The sequence below is a fragment of the Neophocaena asiaeorientalis genome, unplaced genomic scaffold, assembly GCF_003031525.2.
Source record: "Neophocaena asiaeorientalis asiaeorientalis breed wild unplaced genomic scaffold, Neophocaena_asiaeorientalis_V1.1 scaffold470, whole genome shotgun sequence".
Classification (NCBI taxonomy): domain Eukaryota; kingdom Metazoa; phylum Chordata; class Mammalia; order Artiodactyla; family Phocoenidae; genus Neophocaena; species Neophocaena asiaeorientalis.
In genome coordinates, this window is record NW_020173714.1 from 854,707 (window position 1) to 873,440 (window position 18,734).

Here is an 18,734-nt window from a genome sequence, read left to right on the forward strand (position 1 = left end):
GCTCGGACCGACGCCCAAGCCTCAGCTCCCAGCCCCGCCCTCCCCGGCGGGTGAGCAGACAAGCCTCTTGGCCTGGTGAGTGCTGGTCGGCACCCCTCCTCTGTGCGGGAATCTCCCCGCTTTGCCCTCCGCACCCCTGTTGCTGTGCTCTCCTCCGTGGCTCTGAAGCTCCCCCCCTCCGCCACCCGCCGTCTCCGCCCGCGAAGGGGCTTCTGGTGTGTGGTATCCTTTCCTCCTTCACGGCTCCCTCCCACTGGTGCAGGTCCCGTCCCTATTCTTTTGTCTCTGTTTTTTCTTTTGCCCTACCCAGCTATGTGGGGAATTTCTTGCCTTTTGGGAGGTCTGAGATCTTCTGCTGGCGTTCAGTGGGTGTTCTGTGGTTGTTCCACGTGTAGATGTATTTCTGATGTATCTGTGGGGAGGAAGGTGATCTCCGAGTCTTAGTCTTCCGCCATCTTCCCCCTCTCTCCCCTCAGATTTTTTCTTAAGCGCACTAGGTCTGTGCTGTGTTGTAATTGGGGGTGGGGTACGGGGTGCACAGCAAACAAACCAAAAAAACCTCTAAAAGTGCATGCCAGTCATGTACAGAATAACCCCAGAGCATGGTTTGATAAACCTAAAAATAAAAAAAAAAATGGATTTCGCATGACACGTTTAAAACTTCCAGGGCCAGATGCTTCAGCTTCTAGGCAGTCAGCAAGTTAGCAACACCTGTTCCCCATTACGTCTTGTATTGCCTACTACTCGGGGGAATTAATAAGGAGGATGAGGGAAGATGGGTTGAGGGTTTAGTTTTATTAAAATCATGAAGGCATTTGCATCGGTTGCTATGACCTGTTAGGCCTCTGATCTTTGGAAAGTCTGAATGTTTAAGTAACATATTTTCAGATGATGATGCCAGACGCTCTTTCTGGGTATTGTACATACTGAACTTGGATCAGAGTAGCCAAAAGGCCAAATCAAAGTTGGAAGATGATATTAGGAGGGCCAGTAATGCATACCTTTCTGAATTTCAGCTATTACAAAGGTTCTGCTGTTTTATTTTTTCATCTGCTATTGAAATGCTTATTATCTGAAAATGTATTGCAAATGAGTCTTTGCAAATGGGGCTTGTGTTCTTCTTATCGTAAGAGTTTTAGCTTTTCCAATGCTCACATTTTCGCGCTGCACCAAACCTTTGTTTTTCTGCTCAGTGTGTCAGCACCAGCATTTTTTCTTTCTGAGTAATGTGAAGAATTGGTGTGCTGTCTTGCTCATAAAGAAGTAGAGCCTAGCTAACAGAGCTGCCCTACCCAAATCCCAAAATCTTATTTTCCGGAAGACCTTTCATCTTAGTTTGTCAGCAAACTGGAACCTCTAACCTGACAGTGAAAATTTTTGATGGTTAATTTTTCTTGTAGTGTTTGCTGTCATTATAGGGGGCAGATGTGTAGGTTCTGCTGCTAATGGGAGGGGACTTTCAGGTGTGGCAAGAGGCAAACGATACTGGAGCCCTCTGTTAATTAAAATCCAAGCAGCACTTTGGCAAATTGCACTTAACCAAGAAGCTAAATGCAGAAAAATGGGTTTATTAAAAGCAGAATTCACCTTGGAGTTGACATGCTCACACTTGACTTGATACTAGCAGGATGAATTGTGGTGACAGGGATCATTTTTGTTGACAACAGCTGGAAATACAACAGCTATATTATTATAATTAGGATCAGCATCAAGTTGGATTATAATAGGGGCTTTCTTGGAGAAATGGCACAGTGTCAAATTTATAGTCACTAGCTAAATGAGTCTCTTGTATCCTCGACAAAGGGACAAAAACAGTTCCAAATGAAAACACAAACAGAGAATCCTGTTGTTATATTTCCTGGGTATTACTCAGGGTCCTATTTATCACACACCAACACTTGCCGCTTTGAAGAAACATTATCCCTCAAGGTTTACACTTTTCAATTTGCCTCTGTGGTCTGCATTCTGCATGCATTTCCATGGAGAAGCCTATACCGCAGCTTGACTAGAAATCTTTTCTGCTGTAAGATTAACCTCAAAGCATCCATTTTTCCCCCTCTGGGTAATCACTTGACAAATGCATCCACAAAACTTCTGCACACATTTATTCCAGTGTACAGGTACATCAACAGTCTTGAATCACTATTAGGAGAAATATCATCCTTGACGGAAAGTAGTGCTGCCTTTGCATTTCCACATGTCTGAAGTTGAAGGATGTGGATTTCCTGGGAAGCCAGACAACAGGCAGAAATATCCTGGAGGAGGATGTGGGTAAAAGCTTGTCTTAGCTTTGTTACAGTCCCCAGCCCAGTGGTTCTTCTTGGGAAGCGTGTGGGATTTGCATGGACGGGGAGATATGACACTCAAATATGGGAGATATTCACTCAAATAACATTGAGAAACTTGTATTGAGGGTGTGTCCAGTGCCTGGTCTTCTGCTGGCTACATCAAAATACATTGTATTTTTGAACCCACAGCAGTTTTATACCACAGAGCAAATTGACATGGAATTGACTGGATGGGAGAATGTGAGATTTGTGTGTGTGTGTGTATGTGTGTGTGTGTGTGTGTGTGTGTGTTTTCTAAATCACTTTCTTGTTAAAGACAAGAACATATTGTTACATTTGAGAATACCTTTTTGTGTTTCCTCTTCCAAATTTAAGGAAATGAGCTATTATTTTTTTCTTTTCCATTATGGTTTATCACAGGATATTGAATATAGTTCCCTGTGCTATACAGTAGGACTTTGTTTTTTATCCATTCTGTATATAATAGTTTGCGTCTGCTAATCCCAAACTCCCAATCCATGCTTCTCCCACCCTCCTCCCGCTTGACAACCACCAGTCTAATATCTACGTCCCTGATTCTGTTTCTATTTCATAGGTAGGTTCATTTGTGTCATATTTTAGATTCCACGTATAAGTGGTATCGTGGTATTTGTCTTTCTCTTTCTGACTTACCTGAGTTAGTATGATGATCTATAGTTGCATCCGTGTTGCTACAGATGGCATTATTTCATTATTTTTTATGGCTGAGTAGTTATTCCATTGTTATATATGTACCACATCTTCTTTATCCATTCCTCTACATCGACATGTAGATTGTTTCCATGTCATGGTTATTGTGAATAGTGCTGCTATGAACATAGGGGTGCATGCCTCTTTTTGAATTACAGTTTTGTCTGGATATATGCCCAGGAATGGGATTGCTGGATCATGTGGTGATTCTATTTTTAGTTTTCCGAGGAACCTCCATACTTTCTTCCGCAGTGGCTGCACCAACTTACGTTCCCACCAACAGTGTAGGAGGGTTCCCTTTTCTCCGCATCCTCTCCAGCGGAAATAAGCTACTATTATAACGACTAGGCAGGACTACACTTATAAATTACAACATCCACCACCACTTAAAATTGTAAAAGACTAGTTTATTATTCAATCCCTCATGTACATACACATAATGTACATGTAATTATAGTGACAATAAGCTCTCAGAAATATTGAGTAAATAACTCTTCTATACTGTTTGCATAAATTATTATATTTAATTAACTCAATAAACCTAGGATATAACAATTACTGTCACCTTCCTTTTTTACAGATTAAGGAATCCAAGCTTAGAAAAGTTTTGTTACTTGGCCAAGGACACAGGACTAGTAAAAGTTGAGGATGGAATATAAAACAGGTGTTCTGGTTAGAGACAGTTTGACTTCAAATTTATCTTCTCAGCCACTGCTCTCTACTTACTAGTATCTCATTTGATCCTCACACAAAACTTTGAGGTTTGAAGAATAAAAACTATTGTTTTTGTATGTGAAAAAACTGAATCACAGAGCAGAGCGTGTAAATGATGGAGAAAATGGTCCCCTACTCTTGCCTCAATGTTAGGTAATGTGATAGGAGTCCTCTCATAATAAGATAATATAAATTTATACTAACTAATGAAAATAGATGTAATCTTCATCAGCCTTGTAACAGTAAATTCTCAAGGAACTATCCCCAACTTCTTTTTTCTTTTTTTAATATTTATTTATTTATGGCTGCGTTGAGTCTTTGTTGCTGTGTGCGGGCTTTCATTGCAGTGGCTTCTCTTGTCACAGACCACAGGCCCTAGGCGCGTGGGCTTCAGTAGTTGTGGCTCACAGGCTCTAGAGTGCAGGCTCAGTAGTTGTGGCGCACAGGCCTAGGTGCTCCGCGGCATGTGGGATCTTCCAGGACCAGGGCTCAAACCCGTGTCCCCTGCATTGGCAGGTGGACTCCCAACCACTGCGCCACCAGGGAAGCCGCCCAACTTCTATTTAATAAGAAATAATCTCCATGACTGTTTATGCAGTAGGAGTGGTTTAAAAAATTACTTCATTTTATATACAAATCTGAGCAAAAGTTCTTCGCGGTAATCAGGGTAGAAATTAATGCTTCTGTGGAGAAGAGTGAAGTTAAAATTTTAAAAGTCTGGTGCCCACTCCAGTTGTTCTAAACTGTGGCTTTACATCAGATTGCCTGAGAAGACTTTAAAAAGTATCCCACCCTCATCCCTGTATTGCCATCCCACAGATCTGAAAGGAACCCTAGGGATCTAAATATTTTTCAGCGCTAGATTCTAATCCGTGAGCAGAGGTGATACTCACAGGCTTAGCATGTGGTAATTTCCGTTCTAGCCCCTACATATATTATTTTGCTTGGCCCTCACAGTAACTCTAATATTCATTGTAGATTTGAAATCTGGGGCTAAGACAAGTTAAGTGATTGGTCCAAAGAGAAAGAGGTACTTGTTTCAGAACATTCCACATGGAACTATTCCATCTATGAAACTATTAACCCCACGCTACTCTGTCCAAATACACTCACCCCACAAATATATGCAGAGATACTGTCATTGTTCAGACACTATCTAGATTTTTTTTTTTTCCCTCTGTGAAGACAATTCTTAATTTTAGAGTCCCTCACTAGAAGGTAAATTTGTTGATGACAGAAAGTTTTTACTTTGTCACTTCTCTTTTTCCAGCCTAAACAGAGCCTGGTACAAAATGCTCACACTGACTAACTTAGCATGATACAGATTATAGAGCTTGACTTTATTTTCCTGATAATGTGTTACTTCATAATGGGGGAAGATCATTTCTCCTAAAAGAAATCTAAATAAATAACAACAAAACAAAGGAAAACAAAAAAGCTATTGCGTGGTCTTCTGCATGGAAGAGTTCACCCTTTCTGATTAGTCTCTGAACTCACTTCTTTCAGTAATTCTTGAATCTTTTTCTCGCGATTCATTTTTTAAAATCTTACTCAGCTTACCCCCAGTTGAACATTTTAGATAAACTTAGTGCAAGGACCAAAACAAGAAAATAAGCATTGAGACCCATATTTATTGTCATTACCCAGTGTCAGTGATGTTTTGTCACCTCTTAACTGGACTATTGTAAACCACATAACTCATCTGATCACCTAATCTTCTATATCTCTGCCTCCAACTGAATCTGCAAGCACTAATGGAGGAGGCTTCTACCTAGGGTTGATCCCTAACTGATATATTTTCTCTCTTTCCTACAGGATGAAGCCAACTCTCCCCATCTTGACATTCACGTGCCCTTGTATTTTGTTCTCAGCTTGCATCTCCAACCTTAGCTTTAATGGCTGGCTTTTCCAGACGTCTCTCCTCCTAGAAAAATCTAGTCACTTTTATCTTATTATCCTCCTCTCACCTGGAATGTTTTTCCTCCATTTCTTCTCCATCCCACACAATATTCAAATAACTGCAAATACTGTACTTTCATGTCCTCAGTTCACCAGCTCGTTGATGAGCTACCTGTGAAAGTGAGTCTTTATTAATTATTTTTTTGATACCGTTCCCAGTATCTGGTGGAATGTATTACACAACTGACATTCAGAGCATTTTTTTTATTTCTGACTGTAGACTTTTGTAGCACCTCTGAATCATCATTCTGAGTAAAAATTCCAATTTTACAGGACAGTCAACTGCTTGACAAATATCATTACATTGTCCTCTGTAGTGACTGTAATTCAAAACACTTCAGAAAGATTTTGATTGGCAAGATTTTGCAAAGGCTCTACATTGTTTCAGCAAACGTAGAGAAATGCTGCTCAGATCCACCCTCAACTCCCTTCAGGTTTAAAACACTCTTCCCTAAGCTGCTGGGAGTGTTGACAATTGACAGCTCAGGGCTGATGATCCCTCAACTGAAGATAGCTCCCTGCACCAGGGCCAAGCCTTCATTCTCAGGGAGGTTCCCACAGCCAATAACTGGTCAGTGCCAGAGTATAAAGTCCTGGATGGATCTCCTCAATGACTATCCCAGCTCTAGAGGAGAGACCACTGAGGTCTGTGTTGTAGCTGCATCATTGCCCAAGTGTTCCTTCTGCTCAGACTTGTCCTTTTCACTTTCCCACAGATGGTGATCAAAGAGACTCTTCAGTAAAAATTCAAGAAATCTTCATCTTAGAATCTATTTTAGGAAACTCATTTGTGATAGCTACCTACCATTTGTCATGAAATCATCAGATAATTTATTCATTCGTCCATCAGTTAGCAAATATATGTTCGATAATTATACGTCTGACGCTTACTGGGTGAGGAAGACATTGACCCTGCCCTCATAGAACATGATTCTGTCACCACACCAGACTTCTCCAATTTCTCCCCACTTTCAGCAATTCCCAGAATTTCCCTCAGACTATTTTGCTTTTACTTATGCTTGACTTTTGTTTAGAATTCCTCCCCTGCTCTTCTTCTCCTGGTTAAACTCTACCTGTCTTTCATAATTCCACTCAAATGCAATGCCTCTCAGAAAGCTGTCCCTGACCGTATCCAGTCTGTGCTGGATTAAGTGAGGGATCCAAATCTGGGGCTATTGCATTCAGCTGAATGTCTAGGTACATTTATCTCTTCCCTCCTCTTCCCTCCCACCACCAAACTGTAAGCTTCTTGAGTGTAGATTTTGTTGTAATATATATATTTTGTATCAGGCAAGCTGAATGTGTTCAATTTCTAAATGAATGAGTGAATAAAAATAGAAAATTAATCTGGGAAAAAATTAAGGTTTTGATTCTGTTATCCATAGGCCCAATTATCTAAACATGCTGATTACTTGGTAGTTCCAATATAATTTATATTCTGAGGAATTAATAAAATGGGATAAAATATTCCTTTGATATTTCTGCACAATTTTTTTCAGCAGCCAATTTTTCCAGGTAAATTCAGTTGTGCTTTTGCAAAACTTAAGTGCTGCATTGTTATATCCGTCATATTATTAAGCTTATGTTTCATATTTCTTTGATATGTATCTTTTTCATATTCTCTAAGCCCACATGAATCTGATAGGTATCTTTAAATGAAAACTACAAAGGAATCTTAAATCATACCAATTCTAAAAGAGCTATCTTTATATAGTACTCCAACCTAGCAGTACTCTTTCTTTTAAAAGGTTTGTATATCATTGAAGTTATGATAGAGTAGTCTATCTCCATATTTTTAAAATGATTTCTTTTCCTTCTTATTCCTACACATGGATTTCTGTATAACATGCTTGACAAAATTTAGTTCTTGGCAAAGAATGACGTGTTAATTATTATTTTCTCTCTTTCTTTCTTTCTTTTAGGTACGTCTGTCACTAATGTAACAGCTACCGATGCTGATGACCCAGTTTATGGAAACAGTGCGAAGTTGGTTTATAGTATCTTGGAAGGGCAACCTTATTTTTCCATCGAGCCTGAAACAGGTTTGTGGCCTAAATTTTGAATTCTATTTACCATATCATTACTTCAGGAGAATACTTTTCTTGGGATGTGGATTATGAAATGTTATGGTTAAGTACTTCACTGCCTATCAATAACATTTGAGTGTGTTATTCCTGTGCAATGGGAGGTACATGGCAAGCCTGACAATCATTTTGATACATATTGAAATGAATTGCAGATCCTTTGTAGAGTATCACCTGTTTAACAGATGGCCTGGCACCATTGTTCATCCCTGGGAAAATGAGCTTATAAAGCAGGCAGACTTAAATATCAGATTTAAGAATAAATACAGTTAGTTATCGGCTGCATGATGCTTGGCAAGTAACATTTATAAAGCTTTCTAAGTTTCAACTCACACATCTATAAAGTGCTGTGGAACCTTCGTTATAGCCTTATGATGAAGATCAGATGAAGCAATAAATATTAAACCTACAGTACACGACATGTGGTAATCATTCCATGTATGGATATTATGACATTTGCTATTAGATTCCTCATTTGTAAAACAGGATACTGATATCTATGCACTAGAGGTCTTATGAAGATATTATTATTCTTGCCAATATTAAACCCCACCCGTATCCTGAGTCCAACGGTATAGATTTTAGCAAACAGGAAATAAGTTATTTAAAATATAAGACAAAACCAAAAAAACTATTTTTAATGATTTGGAACATAACTTCATAAAATGATAGTTTTTGTAAATGAAGATATATCTTTTATTGTTTAATTTTAACAATGAAGTAAGAGAGTAAGCCATTTTGTCCCACTTATCATCTTGTTTTTTATAGCACATTTTAAAATTATTATATATAACACCATCTTTTGTGGGTACTTTTCTTCTGTATCTGGTGGTTTTGTCTGCAGACTTCCAAATAGAAAAATTCAGTATGTAGGCACATACACATATTGTTTCTTTGATTCATGAGTTTTCAGCAATATTGAGATGAATTTCCATGTCTTACCATTAAGTCAATTATTAATTAAATTAAAAATTTAAAGCCTCTCCTCACTTTTTTCTAATTCAAAGAGTAAAATCCTCATGCATTTAAAAGTGAGGAAAAAGTACATTTATACATAAATGGGTCATGGCTTAAAATTGAATTTAGATTTGGAAACAGGAAAGAGCTCTTGTAAAATACATTAATTAGGGGCATAATTACATTTTCTTCCTCAGTGAAAGAGGAAGTCTGCCATAAACTTCATCTCATTTGTGCTCTTTGATGACCCTGGGGAAGTGGTAGAGGAGGTAGTCAGCTTTGAATTTTGAGGGAAGAGAAAAAGTCTAGAGATGTCCTATTCCTTGGCCAAAGTCACAGTGAGAGTTGGGACCAGAGTTGGGACTCACACCCAGGTCCTTAATTTCAAAGCCAATGTCAGATATCTTTGAACTTTTCTTTTCATAGGCAATAGTTATGGTGTAGTGGCTTCCACAAAACAGAAATGTGTTAATTGCTTAAGGGGAATTGAATAGTTTCCTCCTTTGCTCCTTGGCTATTTGTTTGTTTACTGGAATCTCAGAAGTTCACCATTTACAGTGTAATACAGTGAGAAATAATTGATACATAACTATATATTAGTTTCAGATGTATAACATAAAGATTAGATAATAGGTATGTACTGTGAAGTGATTATCATAATAAGTCTCGTTAACATCCGTCACCACACGTAGTTATATATATATTTTTCTTATGATGCAAACTTTTAGGATCTACTCTCTTTGCAACTTTCAAATATACAGCACAGTATCATTAACTATACTCACTGTGCTGAACATTATCTCCCCAGGACTTATTTACTTTATAACTGTAAGTTAGTATCTTTGGATCAGCAATGGATATTAATCCAGCAAACATCCAGTCAGCATTCACTATGTTCCAGGTGCTAAATTAAGTATAAGGAGACAAAATTCACAAAGGCTAATCTCAGACTACAAGTATCTCACAATCCATTTTGGCAGACAGACTTTTTTTTCCAACATAAATACAAGGAAGTATGATGATGCCATTTAAATAATTTATATCTTAAGAATAACTTACCATGAAGTACAGAGAATAAAAGCCCGCTACTAAGTCAGAGGATTTGGGCAATTTTAAATCTCATTGACATATACTGCCATTTGCTTAATTAAATATTGTCAGCATCATTTAAGATTTACATTTTTACTTAGCATAATGAGTGTTTATCTCAACACATTCATTTTAGCCTTATTATTTCCAGTGTGACAGATACAAAGTTATCTGACTTATATTTTAGAAAGTTATTCTGGTACTATTGTGGAAAATGTAATGGAGAGAAATGATACTTGAAGCATATACATAATAGCTGCTTAATAAATATTGGTTGAGTGAAGTTGAGGTTTTTAACTAAAGCAGACACAATGCAGAAGGAAATAGAGGCTAAATTTAATAATCAATAAAGTCAGCCTAAGTTCTTTAGCTGAAACATCAATATGTGTGAGTGAAATGTAAACCTTATTGTGTAAATGTGTGTGTAATTACACTTGAGTGTGTTCAAATGAAAACTGAATGTTAGTTGTTCCCAAAGAATCTAAATTTGTCAATCTCTGAGGCCTTTGTTCTCTTTTTAAAAAAAAAATTGAAACTGGTATGAATGTATGTGTGTGTGTATAAACACAGAAACAGATTCAGAATACTTTTTAATATTTTCTATTAGAAAAATATAGGAAAAATGTACAAAGACCATTGAGCATTTGGATTTTTTATTTTGTAAGTAAATGGAAAGAAAATACCCTTCCTGGTGACCAAACGATGTGTACCAGTTGTGTCCTCTGGGAAATAGACTCTGAGGTGGAGTTAGGAAAACAAGTGACTTGCTAGGGGTTAATGACTGTGAAAGATAGAAGAAGCACTGTCTTAGTTCCAGCTGCTATAACAAAATACAGTAAACTGGGTGGCTTATAAGAGTCATAAAGTTATTTCTTAGAGTTCTAGAGGCTGGACGTTTGAGATCAGCGTGGGCATGGTTGGGTTCCGGTAAGGACCCTCTTCTGGGTTGCAGAGGCTGATTTCTCCTATCCTCTTGGAAGGAGAACAAGCTGGCTCTCTGGCCTCTTTATACATGAACGCTAATACTATTTATGAGGGCTTCACCCTCATGATCTACCTCTCAAAGCCCCCACCTCCAAATACCATCACAGTGGGGATTACAGTTCCGTGTATGAATCTGGAGAAGGACAAAAACATTCAATCCATATCAGAGATGAAACAGAAGTAGGCAGGGAAGCCCATCATACTGTGATGCAGACAGATCTCATACCCATGTAAGTTAGGAGGAGAGGCCATAGGATAAGGCAATGTAGATTTGACAGCATCTTGGCCAAACCCATAGAGGTCCCTGGAACAAAGATTTCTCTTAAAAGGAGTCTCAAGGTACACACAAATGACCAGGCTTTATTATCACCTGCCATGCACAGTCATTGGCTGGGATGTGTCTGGGAAGAGTAGGTCCTCTGCTTGAATCTTAAAACCGATCCTAAAAATGCCTCAGCTGGAGGTTGTCGGCTAACTGCACTCTTTGGCAAGTTCTTTCTTGAGAAGAAATCCAAGCGGTAGGCCTCTGTGGCTGCCACAAGGCATGGCAAAAACAAAAGAGAAAACGTTGAGAATGTGATGTTTATTTAAAACAACAATACATAAAATTAGCATGTGCTTGGTGAATTAGTCAAAAACCGATAGTAGGAGTGTTAATAGGTACATTTATTGGGGAAAAAAAGGCTGTTGTGCTATTTTGATTTATAACAAGAAATGTATATTTGGTCTTTGTCCCAGTTTCTGGCACAGAGCTCCTAAAATCCTTAGAATTTCCTAAGAGGTGAGAGTGGTAAAGGTGTCTTTTGTTATGTTAACCAGGTGACTTAGGGAACCAATGTTTTGATTATAGGGTTGGAGCTTTCAGTCCCACCCTCAGACCTCTGGAGAGGAGAAAAGGGCTGGAGTGTGACTCTTTTGCCAATGGCCAATGATTTCATCAGTCCTGCCCTTATAATGAAGCTTCCATAAAATCTGAAAAGGATGGGGTTCAGAGAGCTTCTGGATTGGTGAACAGGTGGAAATTTGGGGAGAGTGGCACCTGAAGAAAGCATGGCATCTCCACACCCTTTCCCCATACCTTGCCCCATGCATCTCTTCCATGTGGCCATTCCTGAGTTATATCTTTTTACAGTAAACTGATAATCTAGGAAGTGAAATGTTTTTCTGAGTTCTCTTAAGAGCTCTAGCAAATTAATTGAACTCAAGGAGGGGGTCGTGGGGACTTCTGATTTATAGCCAGTTGGTCAGAAGAACAAGTAACAACCTAGACTTGCAACTAGAGTCTGAAGTCCAAGAAGGGGAGTGAGGGAAACTGTGATCTTTAATCAGTTGGTCAGCATGGGTGACAGCCTGTGGAGCCTGATGCTACCTCTGGGTAGATAGTGTCTGAATGGGGTTGAATTGTAGAACTCCAAGCTTCTATCTGGAGAATCATTTGGTGGGATGATCTTTATAAGGAAGATTGCCCATTGACCACTGTCAGCAGGTCACTGATGCTAGAATATTTTCAGTAAAGAAAAGGAAACCAGAACATAGACAAGAATACATTTATGTGTCTTGTTTTATCCTCACAAGAATGCTAAGAACAGAGCTCTGGACTTTGGAACAGAGAAGTTCTGCCCCCTTGCTTGCTACTTTCTAATTTTCTGGAATTATTTCCTGTTGCCATATAACACATCAATCGCTCTGTCGGAGGGAGAGCTTCTCCTCCTGTTTTAGGTATAAGCTTAAGACGGCAGAAAGATTTGCCATTTTTTCTGTTTATCATCCTCTTTGAGCATCTCATAATCAGTAATTATCTTGTAATTGACTTGTTTGTAATTCTAAGTCAGTTCTCATGCTAGAATGTATAGTTCATGAAAGAATGGGGCTTGTCTGATTTGTTCGTTTTGCATCCCTATGCCTAGCAGAGTGTTTGGCCCCTAAAGTCATTCAATAAGTAGTTGAGATAGGAAGGCAGGAAGAGGTTGGGGTGGGGAGGAAGGATAGAAGTAAGGAACAAATTAATAAAGAGAAAGAGAAAAGCTTGCCACAGCTCAAGGAGAAGACGTGTGAAGCACCAGGTAGGGAATCCAGCTTGCTTTCCAGCCTGTCTTCCTTCTAGTTTTGCGGTGGGAAGAGCACCATTGTAATCTCGCATGTGATTTTTGTTGTTGTTGTTGAAATTCACTTAAGACTAAAATTCATGTCATTTCCAAGTCTCATACTATGTCGTAAGTGTCTAGCCAATGCAATGCTATTCTGGTACTTGCAAAAATGAGCCTTGATTCAGCGATAAATTCTTGCCCAGATTTAGTTCTAGATTAGATGTTAAGATAGAAAGGTTCAGGGGCCACTGCAGAAGGAAGGAATGGTTATTAATATATCTCCCTATTCCAGGGGTCACTGTGATAGTAATAATAATAGTAACAGTAAAGAAGGGGAAATATTACTGTGTTTCTAAACCACAGTATAGAGGGAAGGATTTATGTCTCCATTTTGCAACTGACAAAATTGTGTTTCAGAGAAAGTAAGGTAAAATGCCTTCCCCCTCTTTAACTCAAACTCTCTGTCAAATTATAAACAACAGGAAAAATAAAAACAAGAATGTAAACAACCACCACCTCATTTATTGAACACGTATTATGTTCTCAGCAGTGTGCTAATTGGGTTTGCATGCATTATCAAATTTAATTTAATTTATTCCACACAATATTTTGAGATAGGTACTAATGTCATCTCTGTGTTACTGATGAGAGAACAGAGGATCAGAACTGATACATTTATTACACAAAGTGTTTGAAGCAAGATTCAAAGTGAGTCTCTCTGATTGCAAGATCCAGGTTTTCAGCATTCTCCTGTACCACAACTTGACTTCCACGCATTGTAGCTTGTGCCTGGGGCTGCCATTGGTTTACAAACGGACCTATAGAACTTGGAAGCAGGCCCAGGTCTCCTTTATACATAGACATATGAGGCAGTTTGGTGTCAGATAAGATGTGAGGTGGTAGTATTATAAAATGAATTGTCATTTTTGTGAATAGCTTCAAAAGGCTGAAAATAGCTTATTTGTATTCTATAAATGTTTTCTCTTTTTTTGTTTCCCTCTCCCTGCTACCCCCGATACCATATGTTTGCTTGTACCATTTTGGGCACAGACAGGGAGAAATGTGACATTTATTTTAAAAGCTACTAATTTGAGGACAGCAGTGAGAAAACGGTTGCAGTCCATCCTAAATGATTGGAGATGGAAAATCTAAATAAAATGCAAGGCAAGTGAATAATAAATGCTTAATTATCTAAAGAAATCAGGGTGAAGTTGCAGCACAGTCTAAACTTTCCTCCAGGCAATCAAGGGTATGGAAAATGACCAGTGTAAAAATAAACTAACTTAATTCACTGACCTTTTTTTGAAACTCAGACCATCTTTCTTCATTGGATACAAATAACATTTGTCTCAGTGGAACCTGTAAAAATGAGCTAAGGAAAAAAATACTCCTTAGGGAAAAAAAAAATCCATGTAATGAACGGTTGTCTTTCCTAAAAATCAAGATAATACATAGAGCCTTCATGGAATGCCTTTGGAACTGAGTCATTGTTTTACCTTCTGAGCCAGTGATAAATTGCAAGCATACAAGGTCTCTTTTTTAATCAGGATTACATAGATTATCATTTCCACTGCCAAGGGGTCTGGCCAAAGGATTTTCTTGTGCAGACCTTTGAGAAGAAATATTCAGATAAACTCAGGCTGCCCAACAATGCCAGGATATGCACTGATGAGTGAGAATGTCTTTGTAATTCGCGTCAACTCATATTTAGTCTACACTCTGATAAATCATGTGCCAGGCATTGAGGGTGCAATGTTATGTATGATAAATCCTAAAAGAGATGTATATGGGCACTCAAAATGGTGTGGTAACATAGGACACATGCCAGAATTCATGACATAGGGATGGAGAGGAGTGCCAGCTAAACCAACTAGTATGGAAAGAGGAGATTAAAAGAAGCCTTGTAAAAGGTAGCGATACCAAAGGTTGTGTCCTGAAAAACTGCATCCTTTAATAGGTGATTGGTCTGGGGTAGGGGGAATGGTTAAATAAGGCCTTTTAGCAAAGGAAATCAAAGGGATATGTGGTCAGGGGAAAAATTGGATTAGGAGGTGATATTGAGAAATTCAGTAACTTTCACTTCCTCAATGGTATCAGAAGATATTTACGTTAAGAGACATTTCTATATAAAATAAATTGAGGCTGTAATTTAGGAATCCAAACTCCTTTTAATTTTCTGCGTGACTTTGGCCGAGTACCATCTCCTCTTGGGACTAAGTATCCAATTTTTAAAAATACTGATTATAATGCTGTTTCCAATCATTCATGAAATTGGAGGAAAAAAAAGCATATACTCCATACTTTGCTTTTGATCTTGACATTTAGACTATCTTGAATATTATTATTATTAATTTTTCTTTAAGTATTGAAAATCTGTCAAAGTCATAGTGGCTGGTGAATACAGCTTTTCTTTGCTTTTTAATTTTTTTAACATCTTTATTGGAGTATAATTGCTTTACAATGGTCTGTTAATTTCTGCTTTATAACAAAGTGAATCAGTTATACATATACATATGTCCCCATATCTCTTCCCTCTTGCGTCTCCCTCCCTCCCACCCTCCCTATCCCACCCCTCTAGGTGGTCACAAAGCCCCGAGCTGATCTCCCTGTGCTATGCAGCTGCTTCCCACTAGCTATCTATTTTACATTTGGTAGTGTATAATGTCCATGCCACTGTCTCACCTTGTCCCAGCTTACCTTTCCCCTTCCCCATATCCTCAAGTCCATTCTCTAGTAGGTCTGTATCTTTATTGAATATTATTTTTATACTTTAATTTTTATTGAATCAAACAAAATGTGATGTTTTTGATTGGACGTTTCCTCTTAGAACAACCCAAAGCTTTTGCATTAATGGTAGAGAGAAAGGTACTTCGGCATTCTTTAATACAAGGCATCTGTTTCCATTAAAACCTCTGGATTTGGAGTGGAAAGTTTGACTGAAAGGAAAGAGTGACATGGAGAGGGAGGAAGCTGGCTTAACCAATTGTCTGGGTCAGTTTCATCATAGCAGATAAAGAACCCCTTTCTAAGTGCTGGCTAAAAGCACCCATCTCACAGCTGACTCACTTTGAAAATTACAGAACACCCCAGATCAAGTTCTCCCATGAAGTGGGTGGTCAACGGTGGGGAGGGAGCAGGTACAGCTTCTTCTGTAACATGTGGAACCTCTTCTAAGCCTCCTGAAAGAACAGGGGTTCTCCCTGAAGAACCTCAGGCATGAAGCCAATAGACAGAAAGATTGGGAAGGGAACCAAAGGGTGCTTTACTCACCTGTGGAGACATCCTCCTAATGCAGTCTTCATCCAATTTATATTCTCTTTATACAGAAAATAATTTTCGAGGAAAAAATACAAGCCTAGAGACATCCCTTTCAAACATACACACACACACACACACACACACACACACACACACACAGAAACACACAGATACGTGTTCAGAGCAACTAAAGATGGGAGGAAGTATCAGTTTGTGAGTCTATGCTTGTTTAAGGCCAAAAGACTGTATAGAGAAAGACAGTTCCTTTATCATATGCCTTACATTTCAGGTAGAAGAACCACAAATGGATGCTCAATAAAATTGTAGGCAGCAACAAACAAACTAAGTCTTTGCACTCTTGTAAAATCCCTACACCATATGAAGTAGCTATTTTTAAATGTCTTATTAAAGATGAGGATTATGAAGAAGTTTAATAATATGGCCAAAGTCAGGCAGGTGACAAGTATTTGGTACATATAGTTCAAAATCAATATTTGTTGGAAAAAATGGATGAATGAATTAATGAGTGAGTAATGAGAATCTAATGTGTGTAATGCCACCTGTACCTATATTTAAATCTCACTGTGTTGTTTTAGTTCCAACTAAATGATGATATGATGATAACAAAATGTCATTTTTAATACCTAATGGATTAATGTTCTAATCTGCGCAGTATTTAGAGATGGTATTCTCAACAAATGCTATCCCTCCGTAGTCTTGCTGATGATTAATTTTTCATATCCCAGTGAGTATATCAGCTGGCTGCTTGCACACACTGACTTAACAATCATTTATTTCCCTGCCTGGAGTCTCTTGAGGGAGGTAAAGTGGGTTAAGTGTTGTGGTCACAAAACTGTTTTATGATTACTAAAAATAATCTCCCTACCCAATCTTCCCCCCCAACCCAGAACGATTATACGTACTTGGGTAAGCTGAAAGAAGTGTGACTGTCATGTTACTTACACCTTTGAACATTTTTTAAACTCAGAGGGAGCTGTCCAGTGCTGACCATAGCTAGAATCAAAGTGATGTATTTTCAGAGAAACCAAAGTCTTTGGAGGTGCATGGTGAAGAGAAAGCCTGAACTACACAGACGACTCAACACGTTACAGCTGCTGTCACACTGGGGTGCTTTGGGATGGGTTTAGGTGGAAGCAAAAGCAAATACTCCCCCATGACACCCATCCAGCCTGAGTAGACCAGCTAAGATCAGGAATATTTTTTTCCCCAGCTTACTATGAATCATGTCCCTGCAGAAATAAATTGTAGTTTCTATTTCTGTGGTGGTACTCTTTCTTCCTTTGAAATATAGCTTTGAATTTCAAAATGGCTTAGGGAAGAAAGACAAGATGTGTTTTCATTGATTTTATAGCAAAGCATGGTTTATGTAAGGATATCAAAGATTAACCTTATGTATTCAAAAATGCACACACACATATGAACACCCCTTTGGTGTTTTTGTTTAAGGATAGCAGGTTATTTGTATAGTTCCATCCCCACCGCACTCCATCCTTTGGGCCTAACTCTGCGTCCCCAGCAGTTAAGACTATTTTGAACACGTTACTGATGCACAGTAATTGCTTTAAAATATTCTAGCAAATGTGACTTTAGATATAGCTCCCAAAAGAAGGATTATCTAACATTCAACTGTTCTAGTTTGGAAAATAGGGTATTAAATATCATAAAATGTTATCTATGGTTATATATATATATATATGATTTTGGAAGCTCAGAGAAGGGGGTTAATTCATACTGGACACCACTCTTCTTAAAGCAACTGAGATAGGCCTAGTGCACAGATAGGAATCCACTGAGAGGCTGGATTAGAAGGAGTATATAAATATTTCATCTGTTTCCTTATAAGTCAAATTCTAGAAACATTCCTGTGAGATAATTTCCTCTGGACCTAAGCATGAAAGACCACAATTTTTCTTTATTAAGAAAGACTACCAAAAAAAATTCAACTGTAATTACAGGGAATCCTATCTAGTTCTCACTCTGCACCTGTGTGCCTAGCACTGTGCGTTCCTTGTGATAGTTGTACAAGAAACATGTTATAAGTGAACCAATAAACATGGACAATTAAATCAAGGATGAGCGTGGTTAGAAAATGGGCTTCCTCAGAAAGACTTAGATGTTGTCAATTTCAGATCCCAGAGAATTTTGGATTTGAAAAATGGGTGCTTCTAGAAGCTTAGAGTATATATTTATATTCTCATATTTAATATATATTAGCATCTGACCATTTGATTATTTGGAACCATTTGGTGTGACATTGCTTATGACAGACCAAGGACACAAGGATGTGCCCATAGATGCTACATAAGACTAGCCCATAACACTGTTGTGTCCGTTTATGTCTCCCTTTCCAGAAGCAGTGACCTCTCATGGCAGTGGCACGTAACACTGTGTATTATATTCTGTTTATAAAATCAAAGGGAAGGCAGGTACTATTTATTGATCATCTACTATGTGCCATTTCCTATAATTTTCATAGTGACCATGTGAAGTGGGTGCTATGATCCTCATTTTACATAAAGGAAATAAAACTCTAGGCAAATTAATTTCTGGAGGCTGTCCAGGTA

General features: G+C 38.3%; 1 protein-coding gene across 1 annotated transcript in view; it reads left to right on the top strand.

The window, feature by feature from the left end:
• CDH8 (cadherin 8) overlaps positions 1 to 18,734 on the top strand; it is a 358,896-nt gene that overhangs the window by 168,573 nt on the left and 171,589 nt on the right. The window contains exon 4 of the mRNA XM_024750646.1: positions 7,613 to 7,732. Coding sequence (XP_024606414.1) covers positions 7,613 to 7,732 — 120 coding nt within the window. The remainder of the gene's footprint in view (positions 1 to 7,612; positions 7,733 to 18,734) is intronic.